The following is a 24,236-nucleotide window of genomic DNA, read 5'->3' as shown; positions in this document are numbered from 1 at the left end:
ATAAGTAATTTTTTAAAATATACTTTTATTGATTTCAGAGAGGAAGAAAGAGGGAGATAGAAACATCAATAAAGAGAAACACTGATTGGCTGCCTCCTGCATGCCCCACACTGGGTATGGAACCCACAAACTGAGCATGTGCCTTGACAAGGAATCAAACCGTGACTTCCTGGTCCATAGGTGGAGACTCAACCATTGAGCCACACCAGCCAGGCACAAATGATACTAGTATATTTTTAAAAATTCACTAAGCTAATACTCCAATATGAGATAAATATGGAAATAAAAAAAATATTTTTAAAACAAGTATAGCAATAGTATCTTATACTCTAAGAAGCTATATAGTTACTCCACTAATATTTAACAATATATTTTGTTAAAATTTAGTAATATGTTTTATCTTCCCCATTAGAAATTAATTAATTATGTGTATTACATTGTCTTTTACAGGTAAGTGTCTCCAGAAGAAAATAAAGCACTGCAATAAAATCTCATTTGGGGCCAATTCTGTTTACTGGCAACATAAAAGTCAATCCTAAGTATCAAAATATACTACCTCTGCTATTATATAAGCATGAGGAGGGGGGGCAATACAGAAACCAATAGCAATAAAAATTGCATGTCATTGAAACAGCTGTACAAACTTTAAAGTTGCCAAAAAGAAAAAGTTTGAGACCTTATTTTATAAGTGATCACACTCCACTGCATGATACATCATCAGCATAATATGAAAATATGTCTGCCTGTTGGTTGTCAAACACTTCTCACTACCCCTTTGCCATTATACTGATTTAAAATAATGGGGTTTTTGTTAGTCTTCAGAGATATTTTATTTGTAAAGTGTGCATAAAATTACTGATGCACATTTATTTACATTCCTTCTGAGCACTGTCATCTGATTTATAACAGTTGAATTCTTATTTTTTTATTTTTATTGAATTTATTCAGGGGTAACAATGGTTAATAAAATAGATTTCAAGTGTATAATTCCTGTTTATTGTACTGTGTTCACCACCCAAAGTCAAGTCTCTTTCTGTCATTATTTATTTCCTTTACCCTCTTCTAACTCCCCCAAACCCCTTTATCTCTGGTAATCACCATACTGTTATCTGTGGGTTTTGTGTGTGTGTGTTTTCTTAATCCCTTTACCTTCTGTTTCACCGTCTAAATGTAAAAACTTCCTTGTCGTTTTGGTACACTCTCCACCTCACTGTTTTGTTACACAGGTTTTGTGGTAAAAAGACGTCAACTGTTTTTAAAAGACTGTTATGTCTGTTTAAATGTTTTTAAAACTAACATCTAAGCACAATAAAAGATGTTTTAATCAAAACTATTATTTAAGGTTCAAAATACCACAAGTATGCCAGATGACATATTAAAAATGAGAATACAAACCAACACTAAAGAAAAAATAAGAAGAAAAAGGAGCCAAGAGTAGAAAACAAATAGCAAACTTAAAATGAGATGGCAAAGCATCGCCCTGTGAACCAGGGTTCGATTCTGGTCAAGGCATATGCCTGGGTTGTGGGCTGGATTCCCAGTGTGGGGCACGCAGGAGGCAGCCAATCAATGATTCTCACTCATCATTGTTGTTTCTATCTATCTTTCCCTCTCTCTTCCTCTCTGAAATCAATATACATATATATACATATACGTATACATATACATATACATATACATATATATATATATATATATTTTTTTTTTTAATGAGCTGGTAGGAACAACTCTCTAAATTCAGGTCTAATATTAAAAGTTTTTACTATAAACTCTGGAATAGGCAGTATGGATCAATTATGGTTCGATCAAGCAGAAGACTCGGGATGGGTAATAAGGCAGAATGATTTATTGCAGGGGTTAGACTTGATATAACTGTGAGAGCAGTCAGAATGGCAGATGTAGACCCTTGCCTCCTCATCTAGTTTTAAGCCTGCAATCACTATAGGTCAGCCAGATCAACAGTTAAAAAGAGAACTGGATAAGGAAAAGAGCAAGGACAAACTGGACCCTGTGAAGATGAGCAGAAACTGATAAAGACAATGGAAATACACAAGAACAAACTTTCATCTGTGAGGACAACAGGAAATGGCAGTGACAAACTGGAACATCTGTCTCTCTCCAACTCCAAACCCAATGCCAAGAGTGACCTTGAGAGAAGCTTGCAGCCCTCACTAGGGAGCTGTACAGGCATGAACATTTTGAGGAGGTGAAGGGGGAAATGCGACAGGAGCCTGACTCAGCACTGACCCTCAAGAGTCAGAAGGCATGCCTGCCACTTCACTTCCTCCTTAAAACATAGTCAAAATGTCTCCTGTGGCCACTGCTAACCAGAACAATGCAGGGAAGGAATTTTTAGGAAATATATTTCCAGTTTAGTCAAGTTGACAAAGCACAATGCCTCCACAGAAACAGGTCAGTGCCTCCACATAACCTCAAACTGTGCTAAACGTTAAAGAAAGGAAGGTTAGCTGGAAAGAGTGGTCAAATCCTCAACATCACTCCAAAGTAACGCTTCCAAACTTCTTACAATGGATGACTATCAATATGCCATCAATACTCTGTGGCTGGGGTGAAATATATTGCAATTCCTGAAGTTTGTGCACACATTCAAGGTAAAAACTGCTAACAAAATTGAATAATGACCTTCATCCTAAATTTTAAAAACCAGCTCAGCTACCAATATTATCCAATCCTATCTTCATATTTAAATAGGAATAAGCAAGAGTCTTAAAATCTTAAAGAATACAAAGCATGAATGTAAGGCTACAGACCTGTTGACCTTCAAGAAAACAGTCAATAAAGAAATGAAGGACAAAGAAAAACAAAGGCAAGCACTCCATTGCTATAGCTCCCATCTCTTTCCCACTCTGGCTGGACATTAAAATCAAACACTGCTCTGCTAAAAACAATGTCATGAAAATGAGAAGACAAGACCCAGATTAGCCAGAAATATTTGCAAAAGACACCTCTGATAAAGGAGTGTCATCCAAAATATACAAAACAAATCTTAAAACTGAACATTGAGAAAATAAACAACCCAGTTGAAAAATGGGCCAAAGTCCTTAGCAGACACCTCACCGAAGAAGATATATACAGATGGCAAATAGTATTTGAAAAGATGTTCCAATCATGTTATCAAGGACATGGAAATTAAAACAACATCCTATGTTATCCTATATGATAAAGAGGTGATATGCAAATTGACCGTCACTCCAACACACAAGATGGCCAAACAAGATGGCCAGCAGGGGAGGAAATTAAAACAACATCCTATGTTATCCTATATGATAAAGAGGTGATATGCAAATTGACCGTCACTCCAACACACAAGATGGCCAAACAAGATGGCCAGCAGGGGAGGAAATTAAAACAACATCCTATGTTATCCTATATGGTAAAGAGGTGATATGCAAATTGACCGTCACTCCAACACACAAGATGGCCCCACAAGATGGCCAGCAGGTTGTGGGCAATCACCGCAGTCCTAGGTTGTGAGAGGGATTTCTGACTGCCCATTTAGGCCTGATCCCAGTAGACAGTAGGACATCCTCGATGGGTCCCAGATTGGAGAGAGTGCAGGCTGAGCCAAGGGACACACACCCTGTGCACGAATTTCATGCACTGGGCCTCTAGTTAAGTACATAAAAAAAATACTCCACATAATTAACTAGTAGGCAAATGCAAATCAAAACCACAATGAGATATTACTTCACACACACTAGGATAGACATAATTTTTAAAAAGTAAAACAACAGCTGAGGAGAAACTGCAGCTCTCACACATTGCTGGTAGAAATGTCAGGTGATGAAGCTGCTCTGGACAACAGGAAAAGTCAGAATTACCTTATGATCCAGCAATTCCATTCCTAGTTATCTTCCCAAAAGAAATAAACCTATGTCTAAGTAAAAACCTGTACACAAATGTTTACAACAGCACTATTCATAATGGCCAACAATTGGAAACAATCCAAATGTCCAACAACTGACGAATAAATAAACAAAACGTGGTAAGACATATCCATAAAATGAATATTATTCAGCCATACAGATAAATGAAGTGCTGATACCTGTTATAACAAAAATGAACCTTGAAAACATAAGTGAAAGAAGCCAGAAACAAAAGGCCATCTATTTCTTGATTCCATTTATATGAAATGTCAAGCAAACACAAAAGACAGAAAGTAGTTTAGTACTTACCAGAGGCTACAAAGAAGGAGAAGGAAGGGAAAGGGGTAATGACTGATAATGGGTATAGGGTTTCTTTGGGCGGTAATGAAAATGTACTAGGATTAGGTGGATACATAGCCTAGTAACCCCATTGCCATATCTCCCAATTCTTCCCACCCTATACTAAAACCTGTATACTTTAAAATGGTGAATTTTTGCCATAACCAGTTTGTCTCAGTGGACAGGCATCGGCCTGCGAACTGAAGGGTCCCAAGTTCGATTCTAATCAAGGGCATGTACCTTGGTTGTGGGCACATCCCAAGTAGGGGATGTGCAGGAGACAGCTAATCAATGTTTCTCTCTCACAATGTTTCTCTCTCATCAATGTTTCTAACTACCTCTCTCACTTCCTCTCTGTAAAAGAAGGAAAAAATCAATCAATCAATCAATCAATCAATAAAATGAATTTTATACTATATAAAATATATCTTCATAAAAAGATCCCATAACTATAACATCATAAAATTTTAAAAGTGGTCTCTTGTAATAATAGGAAATATTATGATTACAATTTACCAATCTAAATTAATTCATGGATAACAAAACTTTACTAGGTGTACCAGTTAATAATGTGGATATTTTTCAATGGATCGAGTTACACATATGTTGATATGTATGGTATTTTGTTGTACTGACAACAAGCTTCAAAACTTATGTCAAATTTGCTAAAGGTGTTAACATCAAAGACTTTTACGCTTAAAAATGTCAAATCTTATGCCAAAAATAAAGAACATTTGCGGAAAGTTTTAATTCATTACTTTATTTTAAAGAAAAAGTTATTATATACTTCAGGAAGCTTATGGTGAACATGCTCCATCTCAAGATATTTGTGAACGCTGGTTTAAACGCTTTAAAAGTGATGATTTCGATGTAAAAGCCAAAGAATGTCCAGGTCAACCAAAAAAGTTTGAAGACCAACAATTACAAGCATTATTGGATGAAGATGCATGTCAAACTCAAAAACAACTTGCAGAAAGATTAAACTACAATTTTCAAACATTTACAAGCAATGGGAAAGATTTTAAAGGTAGGAAAATGGGTGCCACATCAACTGAACGAAGGGCAAATGGAAAACCGAAAAGTCATCAGTAAAATGCTGCTTCAATGGCAGAAAAGAACGTCTTTTTTGCATCAAATTGTGACTGGCAATGAAAAGTGGATTTATGTTGAGAATCCAAAATGCACAAAATCATGGACTGATCCAGGTCAACCGTCAACATGGACTACAAGGCCAAATCACTTTAGAATGAAGACAATGCTCTGTGTTTGGTGGGATCAGGAAGGTGTGGTGTATTATGAGCTTCTAAAACCAAGTAAAACCCTTACTACTGATCGCTTCTGACAACAAATAATCAATGTGAACATGCTCTGATTGTGAAACGACCAGAATGTGCCAGAAGACATGGCAAAGTAATTTTGCTTCATGATAACACACAATCACACACTTCAAAACCAGTTAAAGACAGGTTAAAAGATCTTGCCTGGGAAGTATGAACCCACCCACTGTATTCACCAGACCTTGCTCCTTCAGATTACCACTTGTTTGATGAATGGCACACACACTTTCTGAGCAGCACTTCAGTACATAGGAAGAAGTGGAAAATTGGGTCTCTGAATGGTTTGCCTCAAAGCAAGAAAAATTCTATTGGGACGGTATCCACAAATGACCTGAAAGATGAAGGAAATATGTAGCTAGCGATGGATATTACTTTGAATAAAGCACTTTTGATGTTTCTCTTGAAATTATTGTGTTTTCTTTGATTACCAAATCCAAATTATTAACTCATACACCTAATATTTAAAGCATACAAAATTTTTATATCCTCTCCCAACACCAGAATAAATTTTTCTGCAATACAGCAAACAATGAATATGTCCTCAAACACAATTATATATGTACAATTCCTCAAGTACTAACTATATAACTGTATATCTATTTCTCTCCCTCTTTAGAAAGTATATCAAAATACAAAGTAATATGTACATATATATATGGGTGACCAAAAGTAGGTTTACAGTTTTAATACAAATAAATAATACAATAATAAATAATATAAGAACAAACTGTTTCACATACTCATAACTTTAACCTTCTTTTACCCACCCGTGTATATATGACTAGATATAGATACAGATATATAGATATGGATATAGATATAGATATGTAGATATATCATTCACATTAAAATATACATTTATCATATATTCACTTTATTATTATTAAATTATTTGTAATACAGAGCAAATTAATCACATCAAGTGTGACATGACTGCTCTATTGCACCTGAAAATTTTTTGACATTCCTCTTGGAAAAAAGTTATCAAAATAAAATACTTGATGATATAGAGACTGATAGGTTATAACAATACTAAGTAAAGCCCCTTATTAACAATAAAATAAAATTATACTGTAGAATTAACCCCCCAAAAAAGTTACTTTTTATATGTGTCCAATAGATTATCAGGCAGTTCATTTGTACCTCATCATTTTCCAAAAATAATTTAAAGTTGATAGTTCCATATATACATATTTAATAAATTTAAGAAAATTCAATAGAAAAAAGTCAAGTAGTTCAAAAGAAGGTAAAATAAGCTTTTGTAATTAAACCTACCATACTCAGTAAAGAAAGAGAATTCATTTTAATGTTAGGGATGCTCCTAAAAGTCATATGTAATACTATATTTCTGTAAATCAACTCACTTTCACCCTTCCTTTGGCTTTGAAAAAAATATTAAATACTTGGCACAGACTCTATTTAATGAATCAAATAGAGATTAAAGATTTTTTGTCAACCTCTCGAAATGCATTTTATCTTAATATGTTACATTTTATCAGAAATCGGTCCTTCCATTATGTATCCAAACCTTACTTTCCAATACTAAATCTGAGTTCCACATTCTTAATCCTCAACTGACAATTTCTCCCTCCCATTGATACAACAGAACTAAATTACATACTGACTTTCTTCCGCACTTTTTATCCACTATGTTAATCTTACTTCCACAACAAAACGTTTCCTCAAGGCTGGGTTCATAATATATGTATCTAGCATGTAGCCATGTGCTAACAGAAAAAATGTATTACTTTTTGGATTAAATAATTATATTGTTTGCTATTGCCTTTCTATGCTGCTTAATTTTAAGGAATTTCAAATTAGGGAGAACTCAGAACATATCTTTATCACATATAGAATCACAGGTAGATTTGAAAACATCCTAAAGAACCACCTAATTAAGGTTAATTAATCGCCTAGTCTAGTGGTAGGCAAACTGCAGCTCACAAGCCACATGCGGCTCTTTGGCCCCATGAGTGTGGCTCTTCCACAAAATACCACAGCTTGGGTGAGTCTATTTTGAAGAAGTGGCATTAGAAGTTTAAGTTCAAGAAGTTTGGCTCTCAAAAGAAATTTCAATCTTTGTACTGTTGATATTTGGCCCTGTTGACTAATGAGTTTGCCGACCACTGGCCTAGTCAATTCTTTAAAAGTAATTGTTAGATAAAACACAGACTACAACATTTATTGTTTTCCCATTATTAACAATATGTATCTTTTACCATATACAACGGTTAATCTCTCACATTCCTTGAATGATAATGAGAATATATTTTCATAGTAGCAATTGGTGACATTTCCATAAATCAATGTGCTGCAGTGATACCTAAATAAAAGCTTAGTTCACTATAATGATGCTTCCAGGCTTCCCTCAAGTCAGGTGGTTACTTGCAGTTAATGATCTGTGACATACCACACAAGTAGTCCTAAAAAGACTTATTATCCACTGCATGTGCAACAATATTTGCTTTATGGATGGCTAAATGAATGAAGACATTCAATGTAACTGTAAAAGTAAAATCAAAAGAAAACTTACAAGTAACATGTTTTCTTTAAGTAAAAGGGCTGTGACCATTTTCCATTAATACTTAACCTTTTGCTGGAGCAGTGTAACCACATATCCATAAAGCCCAAGAGCTGTTCTGGGTTAATGCTAATTAACTGCTCCCAATCAAAAGAGCAGTAACTTTCCAAAAAAGTGAGATCATCAGCCTCTATTGTTGACATCAAAGCTACATCACAAAGCTTAGTGAACAATAATAGAAGACAAATATGCTTTACATAAGTTGAGAGCTTGTCTTGTAATCAAATTTATATATACATAACAAACATGCCAAGAAAAGAATTATTATTATTATGCTACACACAAAATTTGCTAATCTCAAACAATACTCTATCTTTCATAGCTGCCAGACAGACTTTGTAAGCATTCATATGTTTATCATTTATAATTTTATTTCATTTACTAGACTCGGCTTTTGTCCACCATATGTATGTCCACTGTGGATTAACTATTCCCTTAGGTACAATTAAGGCCTTTCCATTTGTTGTAAGAAGAGCTAAGTATGAAGGACACAGCCAGAAATAACATTTATACCTCAACCAAAAACAGAAGCACATTCAAACTAAAACGATGGTTTATGCAGCATCTTTTTTTTTTTATTAGACACATGTCTACAGAGCAAAATAAACTTGAGATAAAAATTCATGGCAATTGTACACCAGCTTTCGCCATTCAGATCGAATATCAAAACTATATCACCTCCATCAATTAAATTTAAATAACTTTCCAGAAAAAATATAGTTCTAAATTACAAGTGAAGTGAAGGTTGGCTTCCAGACATTAATTATAACCATTTGATTCAATATCTGTGTAGTTCAAAGACATATAAAAACATTGTTAATGGTTTTTATTTTTAAACCCTTTAATTAAAAATAGATTGATTTAGCAATACGTCCTCTGATTACCCATAGCTAGAACACATGATTTGAAGACAGAGGAACACAATAACAACAAATAACACATATAGCACCTATTATATATACTTGACATGGTTCTAGGAGCTTTATATATATTTCATTCTTACAACAACCTCCCTGTAAGGTAGGTGCTATTATTATTCCTACTTTATAGATGAGGGTAAGTACCTTATAAGTGAGCCCATATCTGAACCTAAGAAGTCTTACTCAGAAGTCTGTGCTCATACTGTTACTCTATATAAAAGATACTGAAATGCTTCAACAGCCCTGGCCAGGCAGCTCAGTTGATTAGGGTTGTCCCGATATGCCCAGGTTTTAGGTTCAATCCCTGGTCAGGGCACATACAAGAATCAACCAATGAATGCATCAATAATTGGAACAACAAATGGAATATCTATCTATATTCTCAATCTCTCTCTCTCTCTCTCTCAAAATCAAACTTTTAATTCCACATTCTTCATCATCTCAGTAAACTGAACTTCAACATTCAAGACGCTTATGCAAAAAAATCCTGGCTTTATCTTCTCTCCTCTACTTCACAACCATACTATGACAAAAAGCATCACCCCTACCTTCAAAATATATCCAGAAGCCAACCTCGTCTCACTATTTCCACAGCTATCACCCTGCTCCATGCTCCCCTTATTTATCACCTGAATTACCCACTATGGTATATTCTCAAAAACAAAACTGTAGTGATCTTTTCAAGCTAAACCACTTCACTCTGATCAAGGTTCTCAGTGGCTTTCCATCACACCGAGTAAACGTCAAAGCCCTTACAGTAGCCTACAAAGCTGTTCCTGACTCATCCTCTTCCTAGGTCTGTCCCTCTTTATATCAAACTTAAATTTGAAAAACAACTCAACCAATTAAACTTGGAATTATATCAGAATGCTCTAAAAGTACATTAAGAATTGAAGTATGATACAAGAGAACAGTTTCAGTGCGTACATTAAAATATCTCTCACTCAGTGTACAGAATACTGATGCCTTTAGTATAAGAACATCAGCATCTCCCAGTAAGTAAATTAACATTGCTGTGTTTGCCAAATTTACATGTAAAAAGGTAAAAAGCAAAAATAAAGCAATCAAAACCGAAATGTTAGGTCCATCTGAAAAAGACACTTGGATATGATACTCTGGGATACTATTCCCAGGAAAAAGAACCAAAGTATTAAAACAAATGGACAAAAAGCAGAATGTTTTAATTTAGAATGTATAAACAAAATGAGCTTTTCAAATCCTCAAAAGTTTTTGTTTATGCCTTATAAATTTTAAATTCTCTTAAGTAAACTGATAATGACTCACTCATTCACTTTGTTATAATATTGTAGAAGTTAATATGAATCCTTCAAAATAAAAATCCAAGTTTCACATTTCTACTTTCCATTTAAAATAGGAATTTTGAAGACTCAAAAGAGTCACAGTATAGGCAAGGACTTTCATGTAAATTCTCATTAAGTTTTTAAAAATGGACATATAACCACCTCTTATACTCCTCTATTATGGACAAAAAGAACTATCTTTTTAAAAGCTTTGTGATCATTTTATTGAGTGCATCAGTAAAATTTTCAACTTGAAATTTACTTGTTTTACTAATACATTTCCACTGAGTTCAGAGAACACAACTTACAGGGTACATTAAAATGTAACCTTTGAACCTGGCAGTGTAAAACATCACTTCCTGGGCAGAGATAGTACTCCAAGAACAATCAATCACTGTTAAGAAGAATATACACTCAACATTGTTAATTAGTCTTGATGCACTCTTCTCTATGCTCTCATCTGTCATGAAGATTGTTTAAAAATCTGAGTTATTAGTCTTTATTTGGGAAAGGATCTGGTTAATATCTTTAAGAGTAGAAATCATTCATCCATCCACTCTGTCCCAGAGCATGATAATTCCTACCCCCAATACAAGCTATGGATAACCACCACCCCTCCACTAACTAAGAACCTATAAATCAGGAAGAGGGCAGCTCCTATGCAACCCCTGTTAATTTCTGTTTACAATCTATCCAACTAAGAATGTTAGCTAGTCAGGGGAGAAACTAGCTGATGGACCAGATAATAAAAAAAAAAACATAACAGCTTAAAGACAGAAAATAACAAAATGACAAATTAAAGAGGCAGGGATTATAAAACATGGTTAAAATTAAAACTATTCTTTAAAAAATAATATTCCTAAATGTTCATTTCAATTTGAACCTTTCCTTAAACACTGGGAGGAGAAAGATTAAAACTGTACATTAGTACAGATCATGATTTTTTTAAATAAATATAAAAATAAACAATTTATAAATAAAAAGGCATCATGTAAAAGGCATTATGTAAAAGTCACATGTTAGGAAAAAGAAGCAAAATTCTTAATTCTTTTATGTTTATTTACCTTAAAATCATGACATAAAATCTATGACATTATCTCAAACATCATCCAGTATTGTATAACTCCAATGCATTTCCAAAGGAACTCTCTCTGACATTACTCACCAGGATGGAATTCAGGAAGCCAATTGGCTCCGAAGGCCATCTAAAAGATACCCTGCATCTACATATGTATTTTTCCTCATTAAAAAAACCATTTTCCCTGATTAACACATCCCAGGCCATAAACACTTCGAATTTCAACAGTCTTCATGAAAAGGCTTTTCTTCATTCATTCAGGCACTGTTCTAAGTGATGAGATCCTTAGCTCTCACAGAGCTTAGATTTTAGTGGGGAAAGACCGACTAGAAACAAACAAGAAACAGTATCAGATGGCAATGACACTACGCAGGTAACACAGTCAGAATGTCCTGACAGAAAGGGACTAGATGGCTCCTTTAGATTGAGTGGGTGAAGAAGGCAACTCTGAAGAGAAGACATTTAAAATGAGATCCAAATGACCAAATGGAGCCAGTCAAGCAATGACCAGAAGAAAAAGCCTTTCAATCAGAGCAAACCCTAAGGTGCAAATTAACTTGGAGTGTTAGAAGTAGACATACAATGGGCCTTATGCACACAGTGGGTAAGGGAACATGTACTACAGTAGTGGTCAGGTTTGAGACCACCTAGTGCTCCTAGATAAGGAGCTTGGATTTTATTCTAAGCATGATGAGAAAGCACTAGAGGATTTTAAGCTGCAGAGTTGTATATTACGATTTCCCACTAGGGAACTAGAGTGTAGAAGAGCAAAGCTAGGAGCGGGAAGACCAATAACAGGATGACTACAGCAGCAGCTCCCATGAGAGGCAGTGGTGGTATGTGAGGCCATGGCCAGGGTCCACCTGTAATAAGCCCCTAAGTGGACATTAACTGAAAATCCGAGACTCTTCAGTGTAGGCTCTGATCAAATGAGAGTGCCCCGGTGCTAGGAGCGCAAGATCTTCAAGGCCAGGACACCAATAGTAGGCCTGGTGGCCTTGGCTCTCTGAATGGCATAAGTTACCTCAGGCGGTAATATTATTTTTCTGGGTGCTCTGTAGCCCGTGAAACATTTCATTCCACATGGGGCTATAGTCATCATCAAACTTCAATGAACTTCCCATAAAATATACGGAATAAATAAATGACTTAGCCTCATTCTCATTTTGAAACTTACCTACCAAAAATTTATTTTTATCTCACTAGGGAAAAGTAGGAGCTTCAGTGAAGATTTGGACAAAACTGATTTATTAATCTCAACTACCAAACAGAGCAAAAAACAGTCAAGATTTTTAGAAAACCTGAATATGGCAGGAGGAAAAAAAAAAAAAAAAGATCAAAATTAAGACCTGGGTTAGCAAGTCCAATCACTCCTTAAGCAGTCTCTCCGGCTCAACTTCTGTGCAAACTAACAATGACTAGTGGCACACACATAGCTGGCACTGGAGAATGTTTGCTGAATGAATTGCCTATCCAACACACAATCTGAGAACTATCAACCTGAAAACAAAAACAAGGAATAAGATGGTAACAAAGAAATTCTCTAGGAACCATTTCCTTCAGGCCACTTTTATAAAACTTCTATTTCAGCTCTACTAATTTATAATTTGCAATTATTCAAAATGAAGCTATAGTTAATGCTTTTATTTTTTTTTATGGGCTAACTCATTTCATTTTATTTTTATTGTTTAAAATATTACAAATAGTAGTATATGCCTCCTTTTTCTCCCACTGACCTCCCGGCCACTTCTACCCTCCAGCACATGCCCTACCCGCCCCCATGTCTGTGTTCATTGGTTACGCTTATATGCATGCATGCATACCAGTCCTTCAGTTGATCTCTTAATCCCCCCAACCCTCCCCTGACTTCCGAATGTAGTTTGACAGTCTGTTCGATGCTTCTTTGTTTCTATATCTATTTTTATTCATTAGTTTATGATGTTCTTTATATTCCACAAATGAGTGAGATTATGTGATATTTATCTTCCTCTGACTGGCTTATTTCACTTAGTACAGTAGTCCACAAACTCATTAGTCAACAGAGCCAAATACCAACAGTACAACGATTGAAACTTCTTTTGAGAGCCAAATTTTTTAAATTAAACTTCTTCTAATGCTACTTCTTCAAAATAGACTCACCCAGGCCATGGTATTTGTGGAAGAGCCACACTCAGGGAGCCAAAGAGCTGCATGTGGCTCGCAAGCTGCAGTTTGCCAACCACAGGCTTAGCATAATGCTCTCCAGCTCTATGCATGCTATTGCAAATGGTAAGAATTCCTTTTTTTACAGCAGCTTATTATTCCATTGTGTAGATGTACCACAGTTTTCTAATTCACTCATCTGCTGGTGGGCACCTAGGCTATTTCCAAATCTCTGCTATTGTAAATTGTGCTGCTATGAACATAGGGGTGCATATATCCTTTCTGATTGGTGTTTCTAGTTTCTTGCAATATATTCCTATAAGTAGGATCACTGGGTCAAATGGCAGTTCCATTTTTAATTTTTTGAGGAAATGCCATACTTTTTTCACAATGGCTGCACCAGTCTGCATTCCCACCAGCAGTGAAGGAGGGTTCCTTTTTCTCCGCATCCTCGCCAGCACTTGTCGTTTGTTGGTTTTTTGATGATAGCCATTCTGACAAGTGTAAAATGGTACCTCATTGTTGTTTTGATTTGCATCTCTAGGATGATTAGTGACTTTAAGTATGTTTTCATATGTCTCTTGGCCTCTGTATGTCCTCTTTCAAAAGTGTCTATTTAGCCGGGACCAGATTGGCTCAGTAGATAGAGCGTCGGCCTACAGACTGAAAGGTCCGGGGTTCAATTCCGGGCAAGGGCATGTACCTGGTTGCGGGCACATCCCCAGTAGGGGGTGTGCAAAAGGCAGCTGATGGATGATTCTCTCTCATCGATGTTTCTCTCTATCCCTCTCTCTTCCTCTCTGTAAAAAATCAATAAAATATATATTTTTTTAAAGTGTCTATTTAGGTCCTTTGCCCATTTTTTATTGGATTATCTTCTTTTTGTTAAGTTGTATGAGTTCCCAGTAAATGTTCGAGATCAAACACTTATCAGAGATAACATTGGCAAATATGTTCTCCCATGCAGTGGGCTTTCTTGTTTTGTTGATGGTTTCTTATGCTGTGCAGAAGCTTTTTATTTTGATGTAGTCCCGTTTGTTTATTTTCTCCTTAGTTTCCATGCCCTAGGAGCTGTATCAGTAAAGATACTGCTACGACAAATGTCTGCTATTTTGCTGCCTATGGCCTCTTCTAAGATTTTTATGGTTTCCCGTCTTACATTTAAGTCCTTTATCCATTTTGAGTTTATTTTTGTGTATGGTTTAAGTTGGTGCTTTAGTGTCATTTTTTTGCATGTATCTGTCCAATTTTCCCAACACCATATATTGAAGAAACTATCTTGACTCCATTTTATGCTCTTGCCCCCTTGGTCAAATATTAATTGAGAATAATGGCTTATGTCAATTTCTGGGTTCTCTGTTCTGTTCCATTGGTCTACATGTCTGTTCTTGTGCCAGTACCAGGCAGTTTTGACAATAGTGGCTTTGTACAATAATATAGCTTAATATCTGCTATTGTGATCCCTCCAACTTTGTTCTTTTTTCTCAAGATTGCTGCAGCTATTTGGGGTCTTTTTTTATTCCAGATGAATTTTTGCAGTTTGTTCTAGGTCTTTGAAGTATGCTGCTGGTATTTTAATGGGGATTGCATTGAGTTTATAGATTGTTTTGGGTAGTATGGACATTTTAATGATCTTGATTCTACCAATCCAAGAACACGGTATATTATTCCATTTGTTTATGTGTTCCTGTATCTCTTTTTTCAGCATCCTGTAATTTTCTGAGTATAGATCCTTTATTTCCTTTGTTTAATTTATTCCTAGATATCTTAATTTTTTTGTTGTAATGGTAAATGGGATTGTTTTTTTAGTTTCTCTTTCTGTGAGTTCATTATTGGTGCATAAAAAAGTCATAGACTTTTGGATGTTAATTTTGTATCCTGCTACATTGCCAAATTCATTTTATTAAGTCTATTAGTTTTTTTATGGAGTCTTTATGGTTTTCTATGTACAATATTATGTCATCTGAGAATAATGACAATTTTACTTTTTCTTTTCCAATTTGGTTGCTTTTCAATGTCAACATAGTTAATGCTTTTAAAAGGCTATTATGATTAAGAATAATAATATTATTGAACACTAACATTGGATAAAACCACATGCTAAGTGTTTTTCATGTAATATCTCATTTAATCTTTAAACCAACTTTATCAGACAGAAACTATTACCCTTATTTCCAGAAGAGGAAATGGAGGCTTAGAAATATAAAATAGCTTCTCTGGTTGTCACAGTGCTGTAAAGGGAAGAAATTGGGCTTGAAAACAAATCTTAACCACACTCAATACTTCATTTAAAATCTTAATTAGGCCGAAGCCGGTTTGGCTCAGTGGTAGAGCGTCGGTCTGCGGACTGAAGGGTCCCAGGTTCGATTCCGGTCAAGGGCATGTACATTGGTTGCGGGCATATCCCCAGTAGGGGGTGTGCAAGAGGCAGCTGGTCGATGTTTCTCTCTCATCGACGTTTCTAACTCTCTATCTCTCTCTCTTCCTCTCTGTAAAAAATCAATAAAATATATTTTTAAAAAAAAATCTTAATTAGTATAAAGAACATTAATCTCTTAAAGCTTTTCAGAATATAGAATGAAATAAAGTCAGTAAATTTGCTTTAAACATTATATACTTTTAAGTATCATACACTGAAATAACTTACTAATTACCAATTCTGTCTATGTCATTAAAGCAAGTCCCTTCCTCTTCTGGCTACTTTATTAACCTACTCTAGTTACTCTTTATATTTAAACATAATAAAACACAAAATTTTTTACAAAAATAAACCCATAATTCACCGTTACCTAAGACTATCTTCTATCCTCAGCCCAAATTTCTGAGTTTATTATATTTTAATAAAAAGTAAATGATTTTATATATTTCTAATCATAAGGTCTTATAATGGAACAAATTCACACATGCCTATGAATGCGCACGCACTCATAAACACACACTTTGTGAGGAAATTTTCTTTGCTTCTACTGAACTTTGGCTAAAAGCTGGCTATTGCTGCCAATATATTCAGGGCCTACGCCTATTTCTCTTCAACATATGCTTACTATTGAATTTGCAAAGAATAGGAAACAATGATGAATTTTAAATTGCACATTTAGGCAGAAGATGACTTGTGTAGATAATTAGAATAATATAATTTCAGCTTTCTTCCCATCATGTTTCTTTCTCTTTGCCTTTAACCAGTAGGTGAAGTCTTTGCTTTTAATATAATTTTATATCCAAAAAAGAAAATGAATGCATATTACCATACAAATACAACATCAATTTAGAAACACATATTATAAACTCTTTCATTACATGATCATATGAAATAATATTCAGGAAAATGTTTATCTATAATCTCTTCATTTTACATATAGTATATCATTCTGTGTGACTGCATACTCTATTATATGATCTCATTCTGAAGGAGTATTATAAATACAAGAAAGTGGTTAGAGCTAAGCCAAAAGTGAAAAAATTCTTTTAATTTTTATGCTATGAAATCTCAAACATAACACTGATCATTTTTTGCATAAATTTATATAACTCGGAATGGCACAACCAAGCACAGTTCAATAGCCTATCTAGTCTGATATCCTGCCTCTGACAGCGACCAACGCCGGATGCCTCACAGGAGAGCATAAACACATAATGTATATAATTATGTACCACTACGCTGTTACTCCAGATGGTGGTTAGATGATATCCTGAAAGAAATGAAAACAAATCGGAACCCCTATCCTCCTTCCCTACTCTACAATTTCCCAAAAGTTAATGGGAAACCTCAAATAAAGCACACATTTAACCAGAAAATAAGCCAATTCTTTGGTAACATAATGACCAAGAAATTATCTCCTAAAATGAAAAGTCCACCTTAGAAATAGAATCTTAGCTCATTAAAACTCATGATTTGTAAAGGGGGATTTCAATGAATTGAAAAGTATTTAATTCAGTCAATTATAATTATATACAAAATAGATAAGCAAAGTTTTAAAATATTTAATTCAGTCAATTATAATTATATACAAAATAGATGAGAATATTTTACTAAACTTTAAAAAAAAATCTGTACCTTTTATCCAACCTATACATCTTGTGATATGTAATTCTGTTTCCTAAAAACAATATATTTGTATTTTTCACTCTTCAGAGAAATGATATTCACACCTGTTTTATAACGGTTTTAAAATAAGGCTTGGATTTATTACATGTTCATCTAAGTGTGCAAAACCACATAATGAAGAAATCTTGGTTTAGTCTTTCAGGAAGTACTATTTCCTAACCAATTACAGACAAAAAAAATGCACTCTACTATTAAAGATTTTTGGTAAAGATAATTCTCTTCCTAAGTATACTTGGATATTGATTTAACAATGCTTGTAGGCAGGAAACAGTTTCTGACCTAAATCTTTCATGGTATAATTTTTATTCATTTTCTCTTTTTCTGTCCTCAAATAAGTTGTAAAAGATTAGGTCATATTATAATATTCTATATAATTGAAACTCCTTTGTAGGGACTCCTTTTCCAAGTAACTGCATTGGAGGACGATGAACCAAGTAAGTCTTGTGCTACATTGTCTTACCATTTTTATATGCTATACATCGTAACCCAAAAGACTAATCTCAAAAATTATTTACCCATCATTTTTACCGAGCGCTACTATTTCCCCATTATAACACACTTTTTCAAAAAAAAAAATTAATTTATATCGCAGAGCCTGAAAAATTCAGAAAGGAACTTTATGGGAGCAAAAAACGATACACACAAAATTCCACACAGACACTGCTCCCTTCCCTAGAATAGGGGATCATTTAATGAAATGTATCTCCCAAAATCTCTGGGGCAGTGAAGCTGCAGAGCAATATCATAAAATCTGCAGCTGTGTTGCTGTTCTTAATAGGCCGCGCTGTTTCCTTAGACCTCAGGAAACCAAAACACACAGGCAGAGCAGAACTTACCTTAACAGGAATTGGCCAAAGCAGCACAGCAGTTAAGATAGATCAGCATCAAAACTGCTATTGGAAAGACTGTACACATCTTTAGGAATTTTCTCTTTAAGCAATTTGCTTACTCCAGGAAAGCTGTATCTACTTGTGTTTTCAAACATTTTTAGAAATAAAAACAATAGAATAGGCAAATAAACTTTATTATATATTAATAAGCATTAATAACTTACTTTTATTGCCCACCAAGGCAATCAGTGGCTGAGTTTCCGACTCCTCGCTCACTTTCTTCACCACAGTATACCAGTCTTCCAAATTCTCGAAGCTTTGATAATTTGTAATGTCATATACCAAGAGGACTCCCTGTCACAAGAGTTACAGAATATTTGTAATACACTACTTGAAAATAATATTAATATTAAATACTCTAAGTAATGCTTCAGATATACCTAGAATTGTGTAAAAATACAAACGTGGACTATTCTATATATAAACTTACTTTGATTTAGCTATTAGCAGACAAATAATACTGAATCTTTTCATTCAAGATAAACCCAAGCCAAGTAAAGCAAGCTAAATAATAATTTTATCAAGTTCTAAGTGGTTTCCTAATAAGATATCTGGGATATGCTTGGTAAGTTATAATCAACGTAAGAAAATATGTCACAGAAAAAGCCGCAAGGTCTACAATCCTGTCTGTTACTTTCATGAGGTCAAATATCTAAACCTTTCAATAAAAAAACCATCTGCTGCTGCTCTTTTTAAATATTTTTTTAAATGGAAAGTCCATGACATCCCTTGATAGTCCATTTCAGTGTTTTAACACAATTTTCTTTAAATGAAATAAATTGATTTCCTCTTTTGGTCCTCTGTGCATTTGGAGAACAACATGTGAGTATCCTCCTTGTAATAACCCTTCATGTACTTAAAGATAGTTAAGAAACGCCTTTACTGTCTCCTTTCCAGAATAAACAAACTCAATTCCTAAACTTGCCTCAAAGGACCTATTTTCTATCCCTTTAATCACAGTTGTTGGTTCTTCCCAGGACACTCTCCATACAATTTTTTGACATCCTCTTTAAAATGAGCAATGTAAAACTAGATATGATTCTGTAGTAAGAGCATGGACAAAGCCAAATATAACAGAGGGATTGCTTCCTGCCTCTTATGTATCATATTCCTTTTAATATATCCCATTATTTTGTGGGGGAAGGAGAAGTATGTACACACAAAAATAACAGTGCCAGATTCTTGATTCCCATCCAGTTTGTGGTCAAACACTTAATACAAAGTTCTGCATTCAAAATAATAAGTCTGGACCCTAATAGCATTTATGTCTCCCTCTTCTCAGTTTATAATCCTAAATATTGACTACTTTTTGCACCTATAATGTCCTAGACAACTCTAGATCTTTTCATTAATCATCAGAACAAGCATGCAAAGCTGGTTCTATTATTCTCATTTTACTAATAAACAGAGGTTAAAATAACCAAGGTCACACAGCTAGTTAAGTAATTGAGCCAGAATTTGAATCAAAGACTGAATAAATATAAAGTTCGCTCATTCATTCCACAAACATTTGTCTGCCAACTATATGCCTAGCACTGTGCTGGGTGCTAGGGATATAAATTCCAAACCTCCAGGAACCCACCGTCTTGCACCAAAACCAAGCACATACTAGTAAACAGACAAGTATACCAACACAGGAATCATGGCCTGTGATATCTTGGTAAATATTAATAGATTGGTTCAGGGGATGGTACAGGTGGGCGTCAGAAGAGTGTTGTTTGTAGAATTTGCCAATTTCTGTGGTGTAAATACTGCTGTGTGGCCATTTTCAAGTTATCAAAGTCACTTCACTGATCACAGAGCATGACAGGACATCACTATATAGCACCTCCACCACGCAGGGACACTAAACATAAATAATCTCCAAAGCATAGATAATAAAAATATATAGTAAAATAGCCCTCGCTGGTTTGGCTCGGTGGATAGAGCGTCGGCCTGCAGACTGAAAGGTCCCAGGTTCAATTCCAATCAACAGCACATGATTGGGTTGCGGGATTGGTCTCCAGTAGGTGGCGTGCAGGAGGAAGCAAATAATCAATGATTATTTCTCATCATCGCTGTTTCTCTCTCTCTCTCTCTCTCTCTCTCTCTCTCTCTCTCTCTCTCTCTCTCTCTCTCTTCCTTCTTTTCTGAAATCAATAAAAATATATTTAATATATATATAATATATATAGCAAAATAATTGGTAAGTGTGCATTTTGAGCATATATTTGTTTTTATATAATTTGTAAGTTTATTTATAATTTTTAACCATAAATGTATTCAACTGGTTCACAAAAACTCCTGAACTTAACAATAATTCTCCCAAACTGGTTCTAGCATACTGCTGTTATGGTCTTCCAGTATCATGCTCTTTTATTATACTACGCTGGCCTCCAAGTCACTTATTCTCTCTGAATCTTGGGTTATTTGCCTCTGAAATTAAATAATTGAGTTAAAATCCCTTCCAGTATAAATATTCTATAATTATTATGCAATATCAATCACCCTCTGAAATTAAATAATTGAGTTAAATAAAATCCCTTCCAGTTTAAATATTCTATAATTATAATGCAATATCAATCACCCTTATACTTAACTAAACACCAACATAGCTGAAGTATAATAGTAGTGGATTATAGCTGAAAAAGCTATAAGACACAAACTTCAACTAAGAAAGAATTGTTTAAGACACTCAGAAAAAAAGGAGAGGAAAAACTCAAAGACATAGAAGAATTTGATGTCTCTGGCACCTATAGCTTCAGTTAACATTAAATTCAGACTAACTCCTGGCCATGTTAACACAAAACCTCACAATAAAGGCCTATTAGACTGAGTTCTTATTACTCAATACATCATGTCTAGCTTTCAACAAAAAATTAGAACACTAAAAGGCAGTTTGAAAAGAAAAAGCAATCATTGGGATCAAACTCAGATAAAATAGAGTTGGAATTATCAGACCAAGAATTTATTACCGTATTTTCCGGCGTATATGACGACCCCCTAATTTTACAGTTAAAACATAGGTTTAGGGCTAGGGGTGTCGAACTCAATCAGAAAAGGGGCCAAAATCTAAAATCCAGCCTAAATCGCGGGCCGAATGGTTTACTGAACAGTCATAAACTGTCATTGTGATGGAAACGCAGCGGAGTGCAGTGATGACAGCGCGGTGCGGGCCACATTGCAAGGCCTGGCGGGACGGATTTGGCCCGCGGGCCTTGTGTTTGACACATGTGGTTTAGGCCTATATTCACTGTATAAGACTACCCTCCACTTCAAAGAAAAGACTGACTTTGCCGTCAAGATCTGCAGGTAATTTTTGTGCAATTTTGGACTTTTGCCCCCGATTTTCGGTTGACTTTTTTTCATTTCAAAAGTCGTCTTATTCGCTGGAAAATACTTTTTATTTTAAAAATATATTTATATTGATTTCAGAGAGGAAGGTAGAGGGAGAGAGAAACATCAATGAGAGAGACTCATTGATCGAATGCCTCCTGCACACCCCCTACTGGTGATCGAGCCTGCAAACCACGCATGTGCCCTTGACCGGAATGGAACCTAAGACCATTCAGTCCGCATGCAAGCCAACACTCTACCCACTGAGCCAAACCAACTAGGGCGTCAGACCAAGGTTAAAATAACTATGATTAATATGTTAAAAATTCTAATAAAAAGGTAAGTAACATAAACAAAGAGATGTAAACTCTAAAGAATAAAAAAAGGAGCCCTGGTCGGGTGGGTCATCTGGTTGGAGCAAAGTCCTGTACAACAAAAGGTTCTGGTCTCAATTGCCAGTAGTTGGTGTGTGGGAGGCAGCTGGTCAATCTTTTGTTCTCACTTTGATGTTTTTCTCTTTCCCTCTCCATTCCTCTCTCCCTCTCTATTCCTCTCTCTCGGGGGGGGGGGGGGGGGGGGACCATAATGTCCAGCCAGTGTGGTTAAGTGGTTAAGCATTGACCCAGAAACCAAGAGGTCACTAGTTCAATTTCTGATCAGGGCATATGCCCAGGTTTCAGGCTCGATCCCCCAGTAGGGGGCATGCAGGGGGCAACTGATCCATGAAGTTTCCCTCTCACCAATGTACCTCTCTTTCTCTACCCTTTCCTTTCACTCTCTATAAAAATCAATGGAAAAAAATATTCTATAGAAAAACAAGGATAAGAACTACAGAAAATTTCTTATCAGAAATCATGTAAGAAAAGAAGGAAATACTTTAAGTGTTAAAAAAGTCTAGAATTCTATATGTAAAATTATCCTTCATAAGTGAGGGAGAAATAAAGACTTTCTCAAATAAACAAAAACTAAAGGAATTCACAAACAGTAGACCTGCCGTGCAATAAATGTTAAAAGAGGTTCTTCAGAGAGAAGGAAATGATATTATGAATAAGAAATTCAGTTCTCCATAAAGAAAGGTAAAGTACCAGAGAAGAAACAAGTGTTTATTGTTTAAACTAATCAGAGTAATAATAAATTGAGTGATTTTAGCATATTGACAAGCAAAATGATGACAGCAATGCCCTAAAGAATGGGAGATGGATTCAGATTATCTATACTAATAAAACAGTAATATGCTTATTAGACCAGGTCAACCGGACATCTTCTGGACGTCCGACCTCTTTCTGGACAGTTAGGGGGTGACCAGACTGGCAGGAGGGTAATTAGGGGTGACCAGGCTGGCAAAGAGAGGGCAGTTAGAGGTCATCAGGCTGGCAGATAGAGTAGTTAGGGGTGATCAGGCAGGCCGGCATCCAGCGGTTAGGGGGCAATCAAGCTGGCAGGGGAGCAGTTAGGAGGGTGGCTAGGCCAGCAGGAGGCAGTTAGGGAGCAGCAGGGCTGGCAGGGGGGCAATTAGAGGGTGACCAGGTTGGGGGTGATCAAGCTGGCAAGCAGAAGCAGTTAAGGGTGTTCAGGCAGGCAGGTAGAGTAGTTAGGGGTGATCAGGCAGGCAGGCAGGCAGGGGAGCAGTTAGGGGGCAAACAAGCTGGCAAGGAGGGCAGTTATGGGGTGACCAGGACTGCAGGAGGGCAGTTAGGGGTAATCAGGCAGGCAGGTAGAGTGGTTAGGGGAGATCATGCAGGCAGGTGAGCGGTTAGGAGCCAGTGGTCTCAGATTGCAAGAGGGATGTCTGACTGCCAGTTTAGGCCCCATTCCTGGGGTCCCAGATTGGAGAGGGTGCAGGTCTGGCTGAGGAACTCCCCCCACCCCCACCCCAAGTGCACTTATTTTGTGCACCGGGCCGCTAGTTCTTTTATAAGGTATCTGAACTAAATGTGAAACAATATAGTGTTATATGAAAGTACACTTAGATTAGTTAAAACTGTATATTGCAAACTCTAGAGAAAGATTTTTAAATATAATTAACAGGCTAAGAAAGAAGATAACAAGAAAAGTTTTTTTAAAAAAAAAAAAGATAAGGGAGGTGGGAGTGGCTAGGGAAAGGTCAATGGGGAAAAAGGGAGACTCAGGTAATACTTGAAACAATAAAGAATTTAAATTTTTAAAAAATATAAAAATAGAACCAGAAAAGACCAAAAGCAAGGAATAGAAAACAAACATGTTATGATAGATATTAACCCAACTATATCAATAATCACTTCAAATGTGAATGATCTAAATATACCAATTAAAAAGACAGAGATTATCAGAGAATTTTAAAACCAAGATTCAACTTATATGT

The 24,236-nt window shown here is 35.6% G+C and overlaps 1 protein-coding gene across 4 annotated transcripts in view; it reads right to left on the bottom strand.

Annotated features, from left to right (window-relative positions):
- The window catches only part of RAB28 (RAB28, member RAS oncogene family), a 62,787-nt gene that overhangs the window by 21,497 nt on the left and 17,054 nt on the right, over positions 1-24,236 (bottom strand). For 3 of the 4 annotated variants that reach the window (XM_036420394.2, XM_036420386.2, XM_036420402.2), the window contains exon 4: positions 18,745-18,874. In XM_036420394.2, coding sequence (XP_036276287.1) covers positions 18,745-18,874 — 130 coding nt within the window. Of the gene's footprint in view, positions 1-17,047; positions 17,275-18,744; positions 18,875-24,236 lie in introns of those variants that run through there. The other variant, XM_045574088.1, reaches the window with a different exon arrangement.

The sequence above is a fragment of the Pipistrellus kuhlii genome, unplaced genomic scaffold, assembly GCF_014108245.1.
Source record: "Pipistrellus kuhlii isolate mPipKuh1 unplaced genomic scaffold, mPipKuh1.p scaffold_m20_p_1, whole genome shotgun sequence".
NCBI classification, from domain to species: Eukaryota; Metazoa; Chordata; class Mammalia; order Chiroptera; family Vespertilionidae; genus Pipistrellus; species Pipistrellus kuhlii.
The sequence above is the reverse complement of the archived record's forward strand: the minus strand, read 5'-3'. Positions and strand labels throughout refer to the sequence as shown.